The sequence below is a fragment of the Kazachstania africana genome, chromosome 6, assembly GCF_000304475.1.
Source record: "Kazachstania africana CBS 2517 chromosome 6, complete genome".
Taxonomy (NCBI): Eukaryota; Fungi; Ascomycota; class Saccharomycetes; order Saccharomycetales; family Saccharomycetaceae; genus Kazachstania; species Kazachstania africana.
In genome coordinates, this window is record NC_018945.1 from 687629 (window position 1) to 705795 (window position 18167).

The following is an 18167-nucleotide window of genomic DNA, read 5'->3' on the forward strand; positions in this document are numbered from 1 at the left end:
ATATGATATTATGATCATCGAACTATATAAAGTCGTTGCCTTTTATTTTTTTTTTTAGAAACGTACTATTTCTATTCATCTACAAAACTAAAATACTGAGAAATGTCAAAGTTGATTGAGTCGGCAATTTCTACTATGATTTCCCAGGGAACATTGACCTTCCATTTCATTTTGTAACTTAAGAAATCGATGTTCTTTATATTTGTGGTCATAATCAATTTCAGAGAATTCAATTCAGCTAAATTTTGAAATACTTCTACATTCGCTCTGATTAATACTTCTTCATCAAGTAAAGAAGATAGGGAGCCTACTTCATTAGTAGATAATAATTCATCACTGGGGAAAATTGATTGGAATATGGCCAACAATCTCTCAATGGCAAATAATGACGGTTGTAAATGTCTTGGATTAGTTTTTGCTCTTTTTCGTCTACCATATGCTGATCTACCTGCTTTTATGTATGATTTTTTAGAGAAAATACTTAAATCATATTTTGGTTCCAAATAAGAGCAAAAGTACGCTGAAATCAATAAATATTTTGCAATCGTGGATAATTCGTACGTTTGATCTGTATTTTTACTGCCAGAAAGTTGTACGGATTTCAATGAATCATCTTGTAATCCGTCGTCGGTTCTAAGGAAAAGTGGCAAAGAGGATTTATATAATGCTATTGGGTCAAAAAAGTTATTCTCGTTGGTATAAGTTAGATATGAGGGCCATTTTAAGTCGATTAGGTCACTTAATGCAAAGATATTATTACCTGTGTAAGAATGAAACGTTTGAACTATGAGATTAATGAAATTGTACACGAAATTTTTACAAATCTCAGTTGAGATTGTCCCATTATCGAATGAATTTAATTTTTCATGGAAAACTGTACTATTCGATAAATCATCCACTTTTGCTGTTTGTAACACTTTATTAATTTCTGTTTGATTGTATCTTGGGAAAACGATTTTTGGTATACTGAAGGATGCATATTTTTGAAGAAACGACGGATCTTGAACTGTATATATGATTTTCAAATCACCCTGTGTTATCAATTCATTAATTTTCAAAAATTTCAATAGAAGTTGGAAATCCACGTCTTGTAAAGAATCAAATCCATCCAAAACCAAATAGAAAGTAATGCTTCCCTTTGCCGTGGAATGTGTCTTGAAAGTATGTTCTACAAAATTGACCAGATGGTATGGTTCTTCCACTCGCAGGGGATCCATGGATGTGGATGCAGAATCATCTCTTGCGTTCAGAGTAGATTGAATGACCCTAGCCACAGCTTGAAACAAAGGCTTCCAACTGACCAACTCTACAGGATTCAAAAATGCATATACTAAATGTTCAGAATTCAATTCGAAAAATTTCTTCAGCACATGGGTCTTCCCAGTGCCAGAATACCCGCTTATGAACAGGTTTGACTGGGAAATCTCTGGATCTGTGGTAATAAATGATCCAAGAGCTTTTAGTTGGTAGCCACGAAACGGTATATCTTCGGGAATCATAATTGAAGATGGCATTGTCAACAGAACACACACACACACACACACACTCTCTCTCTCTCTCTCTCTCTCTTTTTGCTAGTTTCCAAAAAAAAACACGTCCACCACTACCACCACTAGCTATCTAGTACTCGACAAATAGAAAGACCCTTCTCCTTACCCAACAATACGTTTCTCCAGACGACCGCTACACACGACGCTCTCCCTCGAGATTCGATTCTTGTTTCTCGAGCCCGAGAATCATGCCAAGAATGTTTCATCCACAGAGAGTGGCTTACCTATTCCAGGAACCGCGTCTGCGCGAAAACTCAGTTTCCCGTATGAGGAAAGTTAGTCTCAGCGAAATGGTTGATATGGTATTGAAAATTTGATGTATATATACGTGAAGAGGATAGAAACATTTGATCTGGCAGCAAAAGGTGGTGGTGCATCGTGACCAAGACTACAAGACTAACTATAATACATTCGCTTCTCGTTATTCGTTATTGGCCCGAACATAGTCCCAACTAATTTTCATTCATTCCTTTGTTCGAATACGTCACATTTTTGTAAATAGAAAGTTGCGCGTAAAGTTCATAAAATGAGATACTCTTTGGTATTGACAGCTCTGGTAGCTGCCTCTGTTACTGCTAGAGCATCTCCTTTAGAGAAAAGGAGGACTTTTTCAAATGCCACTACGGCAGAGTACATTTCTGATGTTAATGGCCATCTCAGTGCTATAACTACTACTACGTTGTCCCCCAGTTCCGCTGATGAAGACATACATAATACCCTATACACAAGTGTTTCTACTACTAGTATAGTTAGTAGTAGTCATCAACACAGTCATCAGCACAAATCAGGCGATGGAAACTCTGTTACTCAGTCCGATATTTCAACATCTACCGATACAAAAGGAAACTGGTGGGATGATCTATTAGGAGGGAAACAAACCTCTTCTAAAATGTCTTCGAACACTATGTCTTCTATAACTTCAACGGAAGCCAGCACATGGCAAACTACAGATACTTCTGTATCTTCGGATAAATCTATCGCAGCAACTATTTCAGGACCATCCGTCAGTGCTGTGTTATCGAGCTCTAGTGTCTTAGATAGGGTTTCTATATCGACCTCAAATGCCGTTTCATCCGCTGGAAGTGTTTCATCAGTAGGAAGTGACTCTGCTACTCTCTCTACTCCAGTTTTAAAAGTCCTTTCTTCTACCTCCACCTCTCCTACTTCTTCCACTTCTTCCGCTTCTTCCACTTCTTCCGCTTCTTCCACTTCTTCCACTTCTTCCACTTCTTCCACTTCTTCCATTTCTCACACAGAAACGTCTTCCCAACCATCATCAACGTCCACTTATGAAGCCAGCTCTGAAACAACTTCTTCTGAGCAGAGTTCTATTCCAACAGGGACTTCTTCCGCGATAACAAGTCTTTCTACTTCTCAAGTTTCTATCACCTATGAATCGTCCGACCAACAGTCCATTACTGTAAGTACAATCCCGTCCAACGTTCCCTCTAGCGATTCTTCCATTCCCTCAACTTCGGCGGTCACAACACCTGAAACTTCAAGTATAATAGAAACCATAAGTGCCGAACAAAGTTCTATCTCCACAGATCATACTTCTACTGAGAGTGTCACCATTGTTACTTCGTCCTCATCTGATTTTGTGATTACCTCATCTTCTCAATATTTTCCTCCTGAATCAACTCTTCAGTCTTCTGCAATTGTATCTACACCTGTATTGGTAGTGTCAACTTCTTCTTCTTCTTCTTCTTCTTCTTCTTCTTCTTCTTCTTCTTCTTCTACTCTCATACATATATCTTCCACAGAGATTCTAAACTCGAACGTTATATTATCCTCCACTGAGACCTCTTCTACTCAAACAAGCGAATCATCTTCTTCTACTACCACAGAGCCAATTTCAACTGTTGCTATCAGTATATCTTCTACCTCACCATCGGAACAAACATATGGCGTTCCAGCTATCAGTACTCAGATAACCTCATCCAGCATTATTTTAACTTCTTCGACACCTCTTACCTCGCCATTGAGTAATGCAACTAAATCTTCCGTCAACGACATGACTTCTTCAGAGGCAGCATCTGATATTTATACAAACGATGTCACAAGTTCAATGACTTCAGTTGTGCCTTCCGCTGTAACAGAGTCTACAATCTCTGAATTATCAACAGGTTCAGTCCCTTCTTCTACTTCCACTACAAAGACACTACCTTTGTTAACCACCTCAGAGTCACAATCTACAGAACAAACTACTGTCTTGCCGGCAAGCAACGTACCTGTCAGTTCGTCTATTACTTTGGTTACATCTGCTACCACAACTTCTCACTCCAATCCAAATTGGTGGGTTGCAAGTGATCTTATGACTGCCTCTGAGGAGGCTTCTACCACCACTCGGGCGTCAGCCACTACAGCCACAGGGTCTCTTCCTCAGGCTATTGCGGCTCCAACTGAAGTAACTGCTCCGGATGACTATTCATTGATCACCATTGGATTCAAGAAAGCTTTGAATTATGAATTCGTCGTTAACACACCGGAATCCTCAGCCCAACTTTTCTCTTATTTGCCTATTGCCTTAAATACCCCATTCAATAATTCATTTACCAACATAAGTGTTTACCAAATTGTACCACTTGTTGAAAGCTCTTTAAACTACTATATCACAGTCGCAGAAGTTTATTTCCCAGAACAAGAAATTGCAAGCTTACAGCAAATGATTAAAGATAATTCAAGTGCACTCTTTACTGAAAATGTTGGTGCACCAAAAACTCTGGTTAGTTTGATTGATCCTTCTATCCCACTAGTTGGATTGCTCTCTTCTACAACTTCAAATTCAAGTACTTCAGCAACTGGCTCCTCAGCATCTACCACAAATTCTGGTCAAGTGAACTCAGGATCTAATTCAGATTCAGATTCTTCAAGTGGCAAAGGTTCTGTAAGTTCTAACGACATTGGTTCTTTAGATTACTCGGAGAAATCAACATCAGCAGCAGCAGGAAAAACGACAAGTAATAGAAAGCTTATTATATTGATTGTTTGCGTTGTCATCGGTGGTTTACTCTTTATTACTTTGACTGCTTATATATTACACGTAAGGATCACTGTTTTCAAAGACCAAAAGAGAAAAGCAGCAAATATGTCTTTCGATGTTTTATCAACAACCGATTCATCTGGTGGTTCAGTTTACAATGAAAAAGAGAAGCTCAACGACAATGAAAGTGTTGTTTCGGACAAGATTAATGCCTGGATGAATAATGCACATTTTGAAAATGCAGCATACTACGCAAATAATACCAATAATGATGGTGCTGCAAACGGTGAGGAAATTGATGTTGCTAATGTTGGAGTAAGAGTTAATGGTGGAATCAAGATTATTTCAAGACCTATCGCTACATCCAATTCATTGGGCTGGAACGAGATTTAAACTATCCCCAACATCATATACTTCTGTCAAGATTTTAAACATATACTTGAGTATGATATATTTTTTCTATAAAGTTCTTTTGAATACCACATTATTTACATTGAATATATGACTTCAAAATTTATCCTGTAGGAAGTCTATTATACAAGTAATTGAATTTTCAAAATTATTGAAGAGAATATTATGGTCAGAATCAAATTCTTTGACCTTAACCCTTTTAAAGTTCCTCTCCAAAAGAGAATAATCATCTTTTATTAAATTAGATTTCAATGCCCTTATAAAGAGGACATCAGCGTTGGATTTTTCTTCAGTAACAGGCCAATCTTTCAAATCGTCAAACAAACTTGGAAATTCTTCTAAGGGCAAGTAATATTTGACCAAGCCTCCCCCTTTATAATTAGCTCTTACTTTCATGAATCCAGCAGTGAAATAAGGACCTAACATTTCGAGCAATTTGACTTTCCAAGATCCATCTTTATTTGATTTGATTTTGATAGCACCGAGATTGATATATTTGATAGCGTCAACTTTCTTGTATATCTCAGCAGGAAGAGCCGCAACCTCGTAAGGCGGCATATCCACACTTATAATTTTTCTAATTTGGAAGTTCTTTGACTTATTCAACTTCAAAGAGCTCAAAAGGGCCACTTTACCACCCATAGAGTAGCCAATGATATCGATTGACTTATTCTTAAATTGCTTTTCATTGGAGCCAAGAAAATGAATGAAATCATTTGCTAAGGTTTCATAGTCAAGTGGATGAGCTAATTCTGATTCGCCATGGTTCCGTAGATCAAATGTAAAGATATGTGCATTAATGGCCTTGGAAAGTCTTCTATTAATTGAATGAAAATTAGATTTGCTTCCCAGGAAACCATGAAGATTTAAAATTATATGATTAGTAGACGAAGGTATCGACGGTTTCAAGTAGAGATATGATAATTTAACCAGAGGCTTTGTTGGGAGCATTTTTTGCATGACTCTATGAGTTGCTCATCGATGCATCTAATTGCACTCGGCCTTAAATATTTTTTTTTCTATCGATGATAGATAGTACTGCAGCTTATATGCTATCAAAGTGAAGAGTGGCTGAAATATTTGATAATGCCTAGATTGAGGAGACTAGATGCTAAGTTACTTGGTTTTGGAAGTCCGACTGGTACTGATGAAGTACCAGTGAGCGATATGCCGTTAGACACTGAAGAGCAGGAAGAATTACTGCAAAGATTTGAGCTTATAAACTATTCAAAGAATAAAAAGAATGTCAATGTTCTAAGTCTGTTATACTTATTATGTGGTGGTATATTCCTCATTATGGCTACAAAGACGAAGTCAAGATCTGTGTCATCTATTTTGCTCGCAGGGTTTCAATCTATTATATGTTCATGTGTCACGTTGAGGTACAATTTGATGAATGACGTTTCGATTCTTAAAAAACTCAAATTTAAGGTAAGTAACCGTACAGTTGACATTCTAAACGGCATAATACTGATATTAATACTGTGGGTAAGTACAAGCCACTTTGAAGGCAGTCGATCTCTACAGTTTCTGTTTCAGATACCGTTATTGCTATTTATCGTCGCACAGATGACTAAGAAATGGACACTTGAACTAGAGAAAGACATCAGCAGTTTGAGACAACTCAAATATAAGTATAAAAACGTATGATTGTATAAGGAATTTTTATATACTAAAATTTTGAAGCTATTTTCAGATTTCCTTCACTAATTCCTAACAGTAGTAAGATAAGAAACTAAAAAAGAGATATCAGTTATTAAAATATCTGAATTTTACATCAATCAACAGTTTTGTAAGAAAAAAATGACTGATATTTCTCAAGTAAAAGATAAAAAAAATATTGGTTGCTAGGAGATTCGAACTCCTGCATCTTACGATTCCTGAGTGTTCCCGAATTTTTACTCGGTTAAGAAACGAATTTCTTGAATCAGGCGCCTTAGACCGCTCGGCCAAACAACCGGTGTTTGTTGTTTTAGGAGCTTTTTCAATTATTCCATATTATACTAAAAGACAGTTCTATATTCAGGATCCTTCACAAGTTGTCAGAGTAAACGAATGAAATAGAGGTGGGAATACCATAATATTATCGCCCTGTAAACAACCGTATGTCGAAATCAAGATCATACTGGCGAAGTAGAGGATAATCTTTCTATTATCACATGAAACAAAAAATTGTGACAACATTTCAGCAAAATTGAGCGTTATTTTTCAAGTAACATACCTTTTTTGTTATACGTTGTCATATTGTTGGTTTCTATCAAATTTTAAAAGTCTGCTTTTTTTTTCTGGCCACCATTAGAACTTAATAATTCAAGTTTCGCTGAACATATTCCAACATGTTTTCCTCCTTCGATATCCACGCAGGTCCAATGATATTGTACACGCTTGATGCAAGATCAGAAAGTACTACAGTTTCCTTGCAAGGTAAGCTAGATAGTATGCGATGAGGCTATTTTCACTTTGAAAGTTCCGAAAATTTCTAAATCAAAGCATTAAACTACTGGAAGCTCCCTAGTGAAAAGCATTCAAATTACAATTTTATCATTTGTGAAAATTTGAAATGTCTATAGAACAGCTTGAAAGAAGGAGGAAAAAGTTCTCTAAAGAGACAAGAGATAGACTAATTAATGACCCTTTACTAGATGCTGCATTGCTCAGCCGATCCAAAAATATATTTCTCAAAAATTTGCAACAGGATCAACAACAAAGAGAACAGTTACTTGCAAAATTGAAAGCTGAAGAAAGATCTGATGTGTTGGACCATGGATTGAGGAAACTACGAGAGATAATTGTTAGCATTTTTGACTCTAATAATAATGATGTAGGGTTTGTAAGGTTTGTTGAAGAAGTGTATACAACATCATTTGAATTTTTTCTTTCGAATAATCAATTTCAGAAGATGGGTCCGATTTTGAAATTTATTGTGGATAATTTGGTACATATAGCCTGCTATGCAGAGTATTTTGAAGCATACATTGTATACATTTCACACATTCAAAATGATTTGTCGTCTTCTCTAAAACTGATAAAAGGAAAGGACGCGTTGAGACAATACAATGATGCAATGCTGCTGTCACTAATATACGGTTGCTCGATCGACTCACCCCATACATGGTTCAAGCTTTTAATGGAGAAACATTACAATAAAGATGATTCTCTCATGTATAGGATGTTATTGAAAGCGGGAAAAATAGAAGAAATGCAACTACGTGTGATAAATATAATAAAAGTATCTTATAATCAAATTTCTATGGCATTTCTGAAAGATTTTTGGTTGTGTAAGTGTCTTCTATTACCTAAAGTTCTCAAAGAACTTGAAGCCTTGTACTTTATTGAGCAAAAAGCAGATGGTACATGCTTAATATACTTCAAGAAAAGATGACAAGTAAATAGAGAGTTAGATTTATAGATTTCGAAATAATTGTTTGTAAAATAATCTAAGAATCCATTCGATCACCCGGAGCCAAAATGAATCTCTAGTAAACTAAACGTGAAAATCTACTAAACAAAATTTTTCAGACAACAACTCAAAATGAATAATAATGAGAATTTATTGATCCTACACCCACATTTAGCATCAAATCATCGGGGGAATTAAGGCTATATAATGCCAGTACTTAGTGTTTATACTCTTATATATGTCTATTTCATGGCTGTGCATAATTTGAAAATTTCAATGAAAAAGCTATCCGAACAGTATAAAAGTTGTACAATGCTACAACACTAAAAGGGTTCGAGGAAAACGAATCAATGATAGCTTTGTTAGGTACCCTATGGGCCTTCTTAAGTATAGTGAGAGCTTTCAATGCTGAAGAGCAACAAACTTTCAATCATGCCAAGTCTTTCGAAGAATATACCAATCAATCTTTGCTATGGGCGCCATACCGTTCAAATAGCTATTTTGGTATTAGACCAAGAAACATAGATAATACGCCATTTATATTTGGGTTGATGTGGTTTGAATCTACAAAATTGGATAGTTTGACCAGATTGAGACATTATGCAAATATTGACGATCATTTAGAGAAATTTAGTTGGGAGGTTTATGATCCAAGACTTGGCGGTATGCAGACAATAATTGATACAGAAAACAATGTTAATTTAACAATCTACTTTACAAAAAGTCACGACGGTAAGAATTGGGTCGCTAGAGTTCATGGTGAAGCTATCGATGAAACTTTACCTTCTGCGTCATCTGTCGTTTTATATATGAATCAGAACGTTGGAGCTGACGTTAACAGTATCTCAAGATTAGATGAAATGCCTTCTACTGATCTTAATAAGCTTGAATTCGCTGGTTTTTCCACTGAATTAGGTGATTATAAGGTTCTTATAAGAGACAATTATGGTAAATATTTCTCTAATGATTCCGTGCCTAATATGGAAGTTGTTCCTGGTTGCGATTCTTCAAAAACTAAGCACGTTTCATTGACAGTTCCTGATCATGAAGTTTGGAGAGCTCGTGATGTTTTTCAGTCAATCTTAGCCGATTCTATTCAAAGCGCCATTGCTGAGGTCGGTGAAACTAACGTCAATCAAGCTTATAATCCTAGCTTTTTAACTTTGAGAAATATTCATAATTTCCCTCCTGGTAACTTTCACTATATTCAAAAGACGTTTAGTAGTACAGAAAGCTTCGAATTTGACGTCATTTACAATAGTATGGATTCGAAAGAAAATATTAGAGGCCAAAATGAAGTGAATAAGTTAATTGATGATTCATTAAATGAAGTAAGAATTAAATTTGATAAGAAATTCAATATTAACTCAAAGGACGAAGAAAAACATAAATTTGCCTTAGAAACATTATCCAATCTGCTTGGTGGAATTGGTTATTTCCATGGAAACCAAATCATTGACCGTGCTACTGTCTTTGATGAAGACCAATTCGAGCAAATAAAACTGGAAAATGGAGAGGAAGAAGGCCCATTTAGTTTGTTTAGTACTGTGCCAAGTAGAGGTTTTTTCCCTCGTGGGTTCTACTGGGATGCCGGTTTTGAAATATTACAAGTTATGGAATATGACTTTGATCTTGCATTCGAATTGATTTCAAGCTGGTTTTCAATGATTGATGATGATGGATGGGTTGCGAGGGAAGTTATTTTGGGCCCCGAAGCTAGAAGTAGAGTTCCTCCCGAGTTTGTCGTACAAAGTCCAAATATTGCCAATCCACCAACTTTACTGCTGGCCTTCAGTGAAATGTTAACGAGAGCTATTGAAAACTTTGATAGTTTGAAATTTGAAAACAGTGACCTGTCTTCTGAAAGCCATTATTCCTTCCACTCTAGCACAAGTCAATTGAAGACACATCCTCACCTATTGACAAGTTATGGTGAGAAAATCTACCCGAAGCTTCTTAAGCACTTCAACTGGTTTACTGAGTCTCAAAAGGGTTCTTTGGAGGACTATTATGAAGTATTAGAAGATCAAGATATGTTAGATCAAATACACAAGGATACAATCTATCATTGGGTTGGTCGTACCGTCACGCATTGTCTACCAAGTGGCCTTGATGATTATCCTAGGGCTCAACCCCCTGATACTGCTGAATTGAATGTTGACACTTTATCATGGGTTGGTGTTATGGCAAGATCTATGAAAAAGATAGCGCATGTGCTGAAATTAGAAGATGATGAAAGCAAATTCGAAAAAATTGAACAAGAAGTTATTGAAAACTTGGATTTACTGCATTGGAGTGAAGAACATGGCTGCTATTGTGATGTTACGTTAGATGACGAATATGAAGATGACATTCAGCTTGTTTGTCACGAGGGTTACGTCTCCTTGATGCCATTTGCCTTAAAATTGATACCAAACGATCCGAAGAAGTTAAATAAGTTGGTCTCCTTGATGAGTGATCCAGAAAAAATCTTCTCAGATTATGGTTTATTATCTCTTTCTAAACAAGATGAATATTTTGGAAAGGATGAAAACTATTGGAGAGGACCAATCTGGATGAATATAAACTATCTGTGCTTAGACGCATTGAAACATTACTTCCCTGAAGTAAGAGAGCATGCTGAAAACCTAGAGCAGAGTCAAGCAGGTCTTCTATACACCAAATTGAAGAAGAATTTGATCAACAACGTTTACAATGTTTGGAAGAATCAAGGATCTGTGTACGAAAACTATAGCCCGATAGATGGCAGGGGAACCGGTTCTTCCCAATTCACCGGGTGGACCTCTCTGATAGTTAATCTTTTAGGTCACTTTTAAAGACTACACTGGCAAAAGAAAACTTGCTAGCCAGTAGCTTTGTTATATAAGGTAAAATATACACATTATAGAAACAAGCATGCTATCTTATTTAGCCTTTTCGAAGAGTCTTCATGGCTAATGCCACGCGTTTCTCTTGGCCAAATTGGATTTTCTCGCTTAGCAACAACAATGCGGGCAAGAAGCCATCCTCAGCCCAGAAAACGACGGAGCAATATCAAAGTTTCAACTATTTTTCTCTTTGTTGTCCGCTGGTTTTTCAGCCAGTGCTGGCAGCGCTTTTGTTTACCTTTCCAGTCGGGTTGCCAGCATGAAACTTGAGAGAGATTTAATCGGTCCATCGAGCAGGTTCGTCGGCGATTCTCACTATTGCAAGCTGTACTTTGCCAAGCATCTTTACACATACTAGTCATATCAGTGGCTGGAGAAGATTATGTGTGTCAATGTATGTTTACATGCGCGGTAGGCCTCAAGCCTTGCACGTTGTAGTGCAGCGAAGCTTGGATTAGATTGAGAATCCAGCAAGTATGCTGGATTAATAGATATAATCTCACTCAAGAAATAGAAAGTTCGAACGTATTTAAAGAAGACATAATATGGATGCTTGATAACATTCATTTTATCTGAACCTTTTAAATATTTTTTCTAACAAAGATAGTCTATATTCAAAATATATCAAGAGTATTAAACAACTACAAGAAGAGAAATGCAACAAAATTTTAAGATACTATCATTGCTGCTGCTTAGTCTGTCCTTTATCAATGCTTTCCCAGTGTTGGAAAAGAGATTAATTGTCACAAGAGTACATACCGCTAGTACTACTAAGACAAGTACATACGTTTATTCTACAACCACAGAAACTGTCGTGGCGCCTACTGTTGAGTTTATCATCAGCGGTACAGCTACTTTTACAACTACATTATATCCAGAAGGTGTTGACACTACTGTTCAACCATCTACCACAATTACTATCGTTAGAAAAAATGCTAATGGAGTGAGTGACGCTTCCAGTACCCAAAATCTAGCCTCCACTCAGGCCACCGCTTCAGAAAGCGCTACCTTACAAGCTTCTATAGAAAACGCTAGTGAAAATATTGCCTCGTCTTCTAGTATCGATGACACCAATGCTGCCTCATCTTCTAGTATCGGCGCCACCACTACCGCTGCAACAAATGATAACAATGCACAGACCTACTCAGATGTTTCCACTGCTTCCTCAGATAACGTCGCTGTGCACACTAATTACGTTCAATCTGCCACCTTAACCAATCCAACTGTTGCAATTATCGATACTACTACATTAGCGAACGTTGCTTCCACAACATCTGTGACCACTGCAATTACCACGATTTCTGCTGAATCTTCCTCAAGCACAACTACAACCACCACTGCTCCTACTACAACAAATACCCCTACAACTACTACAAGCACTACTCAAGATTCTACCAAAACAACCACTTCCACATCAACTTGGACTGGTTTAACTTCTGTTCCTAAAACTTTAGTCTATTCCCCATACAACAATGACTCTTCATGCAAGACTTACGACGAAGTATACGCAGATTTATTAAATATACAACAGCATGGTGTGTACAAATTGCGTGTATATGGGACCGATTGTGACTCCTTAAACACCATTGAACCTGTTGCCGTCCAATTAGGTATGACTATCAACCAAGGATTATGGATATCTGATGCTGGAACTTCATCTATTGACGAAGCAGTTGCCGATTTAATTGCCTATGGTGAAGCAAATGGTTGGGACATTTTTGATTTTATTACCATTGGTAATGAGGCTATTAACTCTGGTTACTGTACAGTTGACGATTTAATTTCCAAGATTTCAAGCGTTAAAGCAGAATTACAAGCTGCAGGATACACCGGCAAAGTTACTACCAGTGAGCCTCCCGTTTCCTTCGAAGATTATCCAGAATTATGTACAAGTTCCGCAATTGATTTTGTTGGCATTAATGCACACCCATATTTCGATGTCAATTCCTCCGCTGAAACCTCTGGTAGCTTTGTTTTAGGACAAATTGATTTAATTAAAGGGGTCTGTGGTACTGATAATGTCTATGTCACTGAATCTGGTTACCCATCTGCAGGTAATGTAAATGGTGGAAACGTTCCATCCAAGGCAAATCAAATTATTGCCGTCCAACAAATTTTAGATGATCTCAGCCTAGATGTCACAATTCTATCTTACAAAAATGATTACTGGAAAGATCCTGGTACATACGGTATCGAACAATCTTTCGGTATCATCGATATTATGCCATCAGCTTAATTAGTTTATGGTTCCCTTAATGCGCTAATCATATCTTAACACCGTGCTATTTATAGACCATCAAAGCACCTCATTCCATTTTAGCATCAAACTGACAGTTCGTCACACTTTAAATCAATATTGCTCAAATCGATTAATAGTCATGTTCATTAGTTTAATTTATTCTTAAATAATTGTATATACATTTGTAATCAATTAATTGTTTATTCGAAAGTATCATATAACCTACGCTCCGTCTTGCCGTTATAGGTTTTCTGTTTACGGAAATGAGACAAGGTCACATCATTACAAGAAGTTATCTAAAACTGGTAAGTAGATCTGGCATCTTACTACTTTTGATTGGGATATCAAGAACAATCTAAAAGAAAATAATATATTTACGCAGAATATCCAGTAGAATTCAGTTTATCTGAGGCTGGGCATTAGTCCTTTTCATAATAAAATCTCATTTAATAAACGGAGCTATAGTTACCAAACAGATCACCAATGTGAAAGCATCTTGATTTTTGTTTTGCTGACATACTGAACGCTGGCAAAGTTCATTGTCACCGGTGCCTGACAATTGGCCGTTTCTTTTCTTTCTCATTGTTCTTACTGCAAGTCAGCAAAGAAAAAAAAAGCAACAAAGCTCCGTCTAACCGTCTAAGCTGCTTCCGTCTAAGCGTCCGAAGAAAATTTGCCCACTTTTTAGTAAGCTCCTGTCTCTCCGTCTAGCCGTCTAACCGCTTAACCGTGTTTTTGTCAAAGAAAGAGGAAAAGAAATGTACTCTGCGTCGAGAAAATTTGTAATCATCACAGACAATAAGTGGAGATTTCTTTTTCGGATTTGCAAAGCAAGAAAGGTAATACCGATGATCATTTTTGGTTTAATGATTTTGAAAAAAACTATATAAAGTGATGGCTGCGATTGATCAAACTTGATTTTGTAATATCATTTCTATTTTATATTCATAATACCAAACTCCAACAAATATAATAGCAACGATGCCTTTTGTCAAAGATTTTACTCCAATTGCCTTAAACGACACTAACTTATTCAAGCCAATCAAGATTGGTAACATCGAACTACAACACAGAGCTGTTATGCCTCCTTTAACCAGAATGAGAGCTCACCATCCAGGTCATATTCCAAACAAGGACTGGACTGCTGAATACTACGACCAGCGTTCTCAAAGACCAGGTACTTTAATCATCACCGAAGGTGCCTTCATCTCCGAACAAGCCGGTGGTTACGACAATGCTCCAGGTATCTGGTCTCAAGAACAAGTTGAAGAATGGAAGAAGATTTTTGCCAGAATTCACAAGAACAAGTCCTTCGTCTACGTCCAATTATGGAACTTGGGTAGACAAGCTGAACCAGCCGCCATGGCCAGAGATGGTTTGCGTTACGATTCTGCTTCCGACGAAATTTACATGGATGAAGAAAAGGAATCTTCCGCTAAGAAGGCTGGTATCAAGCAACACGGTATTACCAAGGATGAAATCAAGCAATACATCAAGGAATACGTTCAAGCTGCCAAGAACTCTATTGAAGCCGGTGCTGATGGTGTTGAAATTCATAGTGCAAACAGTTATTTATTAAACCAATTCTTAGACCCAATTTCCAACAAAAGAACTGACGAATATGGTGGTTCAATTGAAAACAGGGCCAGATTCGCATTGGAAGTTGTCGACGCTTTAGTTGAAGCCATTGGTCACGAAAGAGTTGGTATCAGATTCTCCCCATATGGTACCTACGGTACCATGTCTGGTTCTGCTGAACCACTCATTGTTGCTCAATATTCTTACATCCTAGGTGAATTAGAAAAGAGAGCTAAAGAGGGCAAACGTCTATCTTTCGTCCACTTGGTTGAACCTCGTGTCACTAACCCATTCTTAACCGAAGGTGAAGGTGCTGATGAAGATGGTACTAATGACTTCGCTTACTCTATCTGGAAGGGTCCAATCATCAGGGCCGGTAACCTTGCTTTACATCCAGAAAGTGTTAAGACCTTAGTTGCTGACAACAGAACTTTAATTGGTTACGGTAGATTCTTCATTGCCAACCCAGATGTCGTCGACCGTTTAGAAAAGGGTTTACCATTGAACAAATATGACAGAAATACGTTCTACGCCATGTCTGACAAGGGTTATCTAGACTACCCAACTTATGCTGAAGCCATCAAACTAGGCTGGGACAAGGAATAAATGCATATCTTATGATAACAATATATAAATAATTTTACTATAGATTCTTTAAATTATAAACGAACTATTTCTCGAAATAATTTGATCTTCTTACATGTGGTTTTTATCGTATATAATCGCATGAAAAACTTCAGAAAAAGGCAGCAGTAAATCAAAGTCATCTACTGTTTTCAAGATTGCGAAGCGAATGTGACTAACTCGTCATTTTTACCTCTTTCGATGCTGAATCATTCATCTGTTATTGCGCCGTTCTGTTCAAATTGACAAATTGTACCATTTTAGTAACAACTGTCACAAGTCGTTCCGGGCCGTGTTCATCCGGGCGTTTATGTAATCAAAAAAAAGGAAGAAATCTAAAAGCAAATTGCAACAGGGGCGGTAGGATAAGCTATGTGGAACGCACTACTCTTGGGAAACAGCATTCGAAAACGCACCCCTCTGAGGGCTAATTGAAATCGTGTCATTTTTTAGGTTGAAGTTTTCAGTACTCACCTTCTAAAAAAAAATCACGTGTATGCACAGTTCAAAGAATCTTTTGCATAGTTGATTACCTAATAATGATATGATTGCGTTTTCCTTTCTTCTTTACTTAGCCTATCATTGAAAAAGTATATAAACCGTAGAGTATTCTTCTAGTGAAAGAACTTATTCGTATCGATCTTACAGTATCATCGCCATAGAGGAAATAAAAACATCTATAAAATGCCATTCAAGAAGGATTTCAAACCAGTAGCTTTAAAAGATACTGACTTATTCAAGCCTCTTAAGGTTGGTAACATGCAACTCCAACACAGAGCTGCATTACCACCATTGACCAGATACAGAGCTCTTCATCCCGGTAATGTTCCAAACACTGACTTAGTTCCAGAATACTACGATCAACGTTCGAAGAGACCAGGTTCTCTACTTATTACTGAGGCCGCTTTCATCTCTCCTCAAGCTGGTGGTTATGATTTTGCACCAGGTATGTGGTCGGATGAACAAGTCGCTGCCTGGAAGCATGTTTTCAAAAGAATCCATGACAATAACTCTTATGTATTCGTTCAATTATGGAACCTGGGTAGACAAACTAGTCCAGCCAACATGGTGAGAGATGGTTTGCGTTATGACTCCGCTACTGACGATCTATACATGAGTGAAGAAGCCAAGCAACAGGCCGAAAAAGCTGGCATCAAGCAACACGGCATAACCAAGGATGAAATAAAGCAATACATCAAAGACTACGTCCATGCTGCTAAGAATGCGATTGCCGCTGGTGCAGATGGTGTTGAAATCCATAGTGCAAATGGTTATCTGTTAAATCAGTTTATTGACCCAATCTCAAACAACAGAACAGATGAATATGGTGGCTCCATTGAAAACAGGGCCAGATTCTCTTTGGAAGTTGTCGATGCTTTGATTGAAGCCATTGGCGCCGAAAGAGTTGCCATCAGATTATCTCCATACGGTAGATTCGGTGGTATGTCTGGCTCTACAAACCCTATTATTATTGCTCAATACTCATACATTTTAGGTGAATTAGAAAAGAGAGCTAAAGCTGGCAGACGTATCGCTTACGTTCATACAATTGAACCACGTGTTACTGACTCTTCGTTACCAGAGGAAGAAGGTGTTGACAATGAAGGTAGCAATGCTTTCTTCTATTCTATATGGAAAGGTCCACTTGTTAGAGCGGGTAACTTTGCTTTACACCCTGACTTGGCTAAAGAAGCTGTCTCCTCTGATAAGACTATAATAGCCTACGGTAGATACTGGATTGCAAACCCAGATATCGTGGATCGTTTAGAAAAGGGTCTACCATTGAATGCGTATGACAGAAATACCTTCTATACCACCAAGAGCGAAGGTTACTTAGACTATCCAACCTATGACGAAGCTATTAAATTAGGTTGGGACAAGCAATGAATGATTGGGTGTCTGTAGATTTTTTTGTACTCAATATACAATTTATCCGCTTCAGGGCGTCAAAAAATCTCAAGTTAGTATTACATAAGTAAATCCAGAAAATGCTGTACCTAGGATTTTGAAGGATACACAACATTTCAATTGCTTTCATTGAACAAATTCGATAAATATGAAAAATCTATTTTTGTACTCAAGCTTGTATACGTACCAGTTGCGTGTTTAAACAACATAAAAGGAGAAAGAGGATGCCCACAAACAGTGGAGAAGAAGCCCCTTCACCGAATAAACTTACTTGGAGGTAAGTGCTCCCTGCTGTGAACGAAGTATCTGTAAGTCCGCAGATGAGGATAAATACTAATGAAGGAAAAACACTTCTAAAAGCGCATCTGTGACATTCCCACGAACACAAACTACGTGTTGTGATAAATCCAAGAAAATAGTCGATGACACCAATTATTTTCACTCATTTCCTCGAGGATTTTTCTATTTAACACTAAAAACTGGATTATTTTCCCAGGCTCCGTTTATTAAGCAGTGTTCCGTCCTCCCGTCTAACCGTGTTTCCGTGGCCCTCTCGTCGAATAACAAAGGGAGACGGAAAAGAAATATTGCTGAGAAAACGACGTAG

The 18167-nt window shown here is 37.4% G+C and overlaps 9 protein-coding genes and 1 non-coding gene across 10 annotated transcripts; 7 read left to right on the forward strand and 3 right to left on the reverse strand.

Moving 5' to 3' along the window:
- Nucleotides 1–71: 71 nt before the first annotated feature.
- Nucleotides 72–1514, reverse strand: ORC5 (origin recognition complex subunit 5; the record flags this gene model as incomplete). The annotated part of the gene is made up of 1 exon (XM_003958028.1): nucleotides 72–1514. One exon carries the CDS (start codon nucleotides 1512–1514, stop codon nucleotides 72–74), a length of 1443 nt encoding a protein of 480 aa, XP_003958077.1.
- A 562-nt stretch (nucleotides 1515–2076) lies between these two features.
- MSB2 (Msb2p) lies at nucleotides 2077–4926 on the forward strand (the record flags this gene model as incomplete). Its single annotated transcript, XM_003958029.1, has 1 exon — nucleotides 2077–4926. One exon carries the CDS (start codon nucleotides 2077–2079, stop codon nucleotides 4924–4926), a length of 2850 nt encoding a protein of 949 aa, XP_003958078.1.
- Nucleotides 4927–5040: 114 nt separating this feature from the next.
- Nucleotides 5041–5904, reverse strand: EAT1 (putative hydrolase; the record flags this gene model as incomplete). Its single annotated transcript, XM_003958030.1, has 1 exon — nucleotides 5041–5904. The coding sequence occupies one exon, from the start codon at nucleotides 5902–5904 to the stop codon at nucleotides 5041–5043; it is 864 nt and encodes a 287-aa protein (XP_003958079.1).
- Nucleotides 5905–6030: 126 nt separating this feature from the next.
- KAFR0F03490 (uncharacterized protein) lies at nucleotides 6031–6594 on the forward strand (the record flags this gene model as incomplete). Its single annotated transcript, XM_003958031.1, has 1 exon — nucleotides 6031–6594. One exon carries the CDS (start codon nucleotides 6031–6033, stop codon nucleotides 6592–6594), a length of 564 nt encoding a protein of 187 aa, XP_003958080.1.
- Nucleotides 6595–6785: 191 nt separating this feature from the next.
- KAFR0Ftrna18L lies at nucleotides 6786–6903 on the reverse strand. Its single transcript has 2 exons — nucleotides 6865–6903; nucleotides 6786–6830 (listed from the first exon to the last, which is right to left on the reverse strand). It is a non-coding gene; the product is annotated as a tRNA-Leu (tRNA).
- Nucleotides 6904–7504: 601 nt separating this feature from the next.
- KAFR0F03500 (uncharacterized protein) lies at nucleotides 7505–8326 on the forward strand (the record flags this gene model as incomplete). Its single annotated transcript, XM_003958032.1, has 1 exon — nucleotides 7505–8326. The coding sequence occupies one exon, from the start codon at nucleotides 7505–7507 to the stop codon at nucleotides 8324–8326; it is 822 nt and encodes a 273-aa protein (XP_003958081.1).
- Nucleotides 8327–8694: 368 nt separating this feature from the next.
- Nucleotides 8695–11160, forward strand: CWH41 (mannosyl-oligosaccharide glucosidase; the record flags this gene model as incomplete). The annotated part of the gene is made up of 1 exon (XM_003958033.1): nucleotides 8695–11160. One exon carries the CDS (start codon nucleotides 8695–8697, stop codon nucleotides 11158–11160), a length of 2466 nt encoding a protein of 821 aa, XP_003958082.1.
- A 706-nt stretch (nucleotides 11161–11866) lies between these two features.
- Nucleotides 11867–13447, forward strand: SCW11 (putative glucan endo-1,3-beta-D-glucosidase; the record flags this gene model as incomplete). The annotated part of the gene is made up of 1 exon (XM_003958034.1): nucleotides 11867–13447. One exon carries the CDS (start codon nucleotides 11867–11869, stop codon nucleotides 13445–13447), a length of 1581 nt encoding a protein of 526 aa, XP_003958083.1.
- Nucleotides 13448–14431: 984 nt separating this feature from the next.
- On the forward strand, nucleotides 14432–15634 carry KAFR0F03530 (alkene reductase; the record flags this gene model as incomplete). Its single annotated transcript, XM_003958035.1, has 1 exon — nucleotides 14432–15634. One exon carries the CDS (start codon nucleotides 14432–14434, stop codon nucleotides 15632–15634), a length of 1203 nt encoding a protein of 400 aa, XP_003958084.1.
- Nucleotides 15635–16336: 702 nt separating this feature from the next.
- On the forward strand, nucleotides 16337–17539 carry KAFR0F03540 (alkene reductase; the record flags this gene model as incomplete). The annotated part of the gene is made up of 1 exon (XM_003958036.1): nucleotides 16337–17539. The coding sequence occupies one exon, from the start codon at nucleotides 16337–16339 to the stop codon at nucleotides 17537–17539; it is 1203 nt and encodes a 400-aa protein (XP_003958085.1).
- Between the last annotated feature and the right edge of the window lie 628 nt (nucleotides 17540–18167).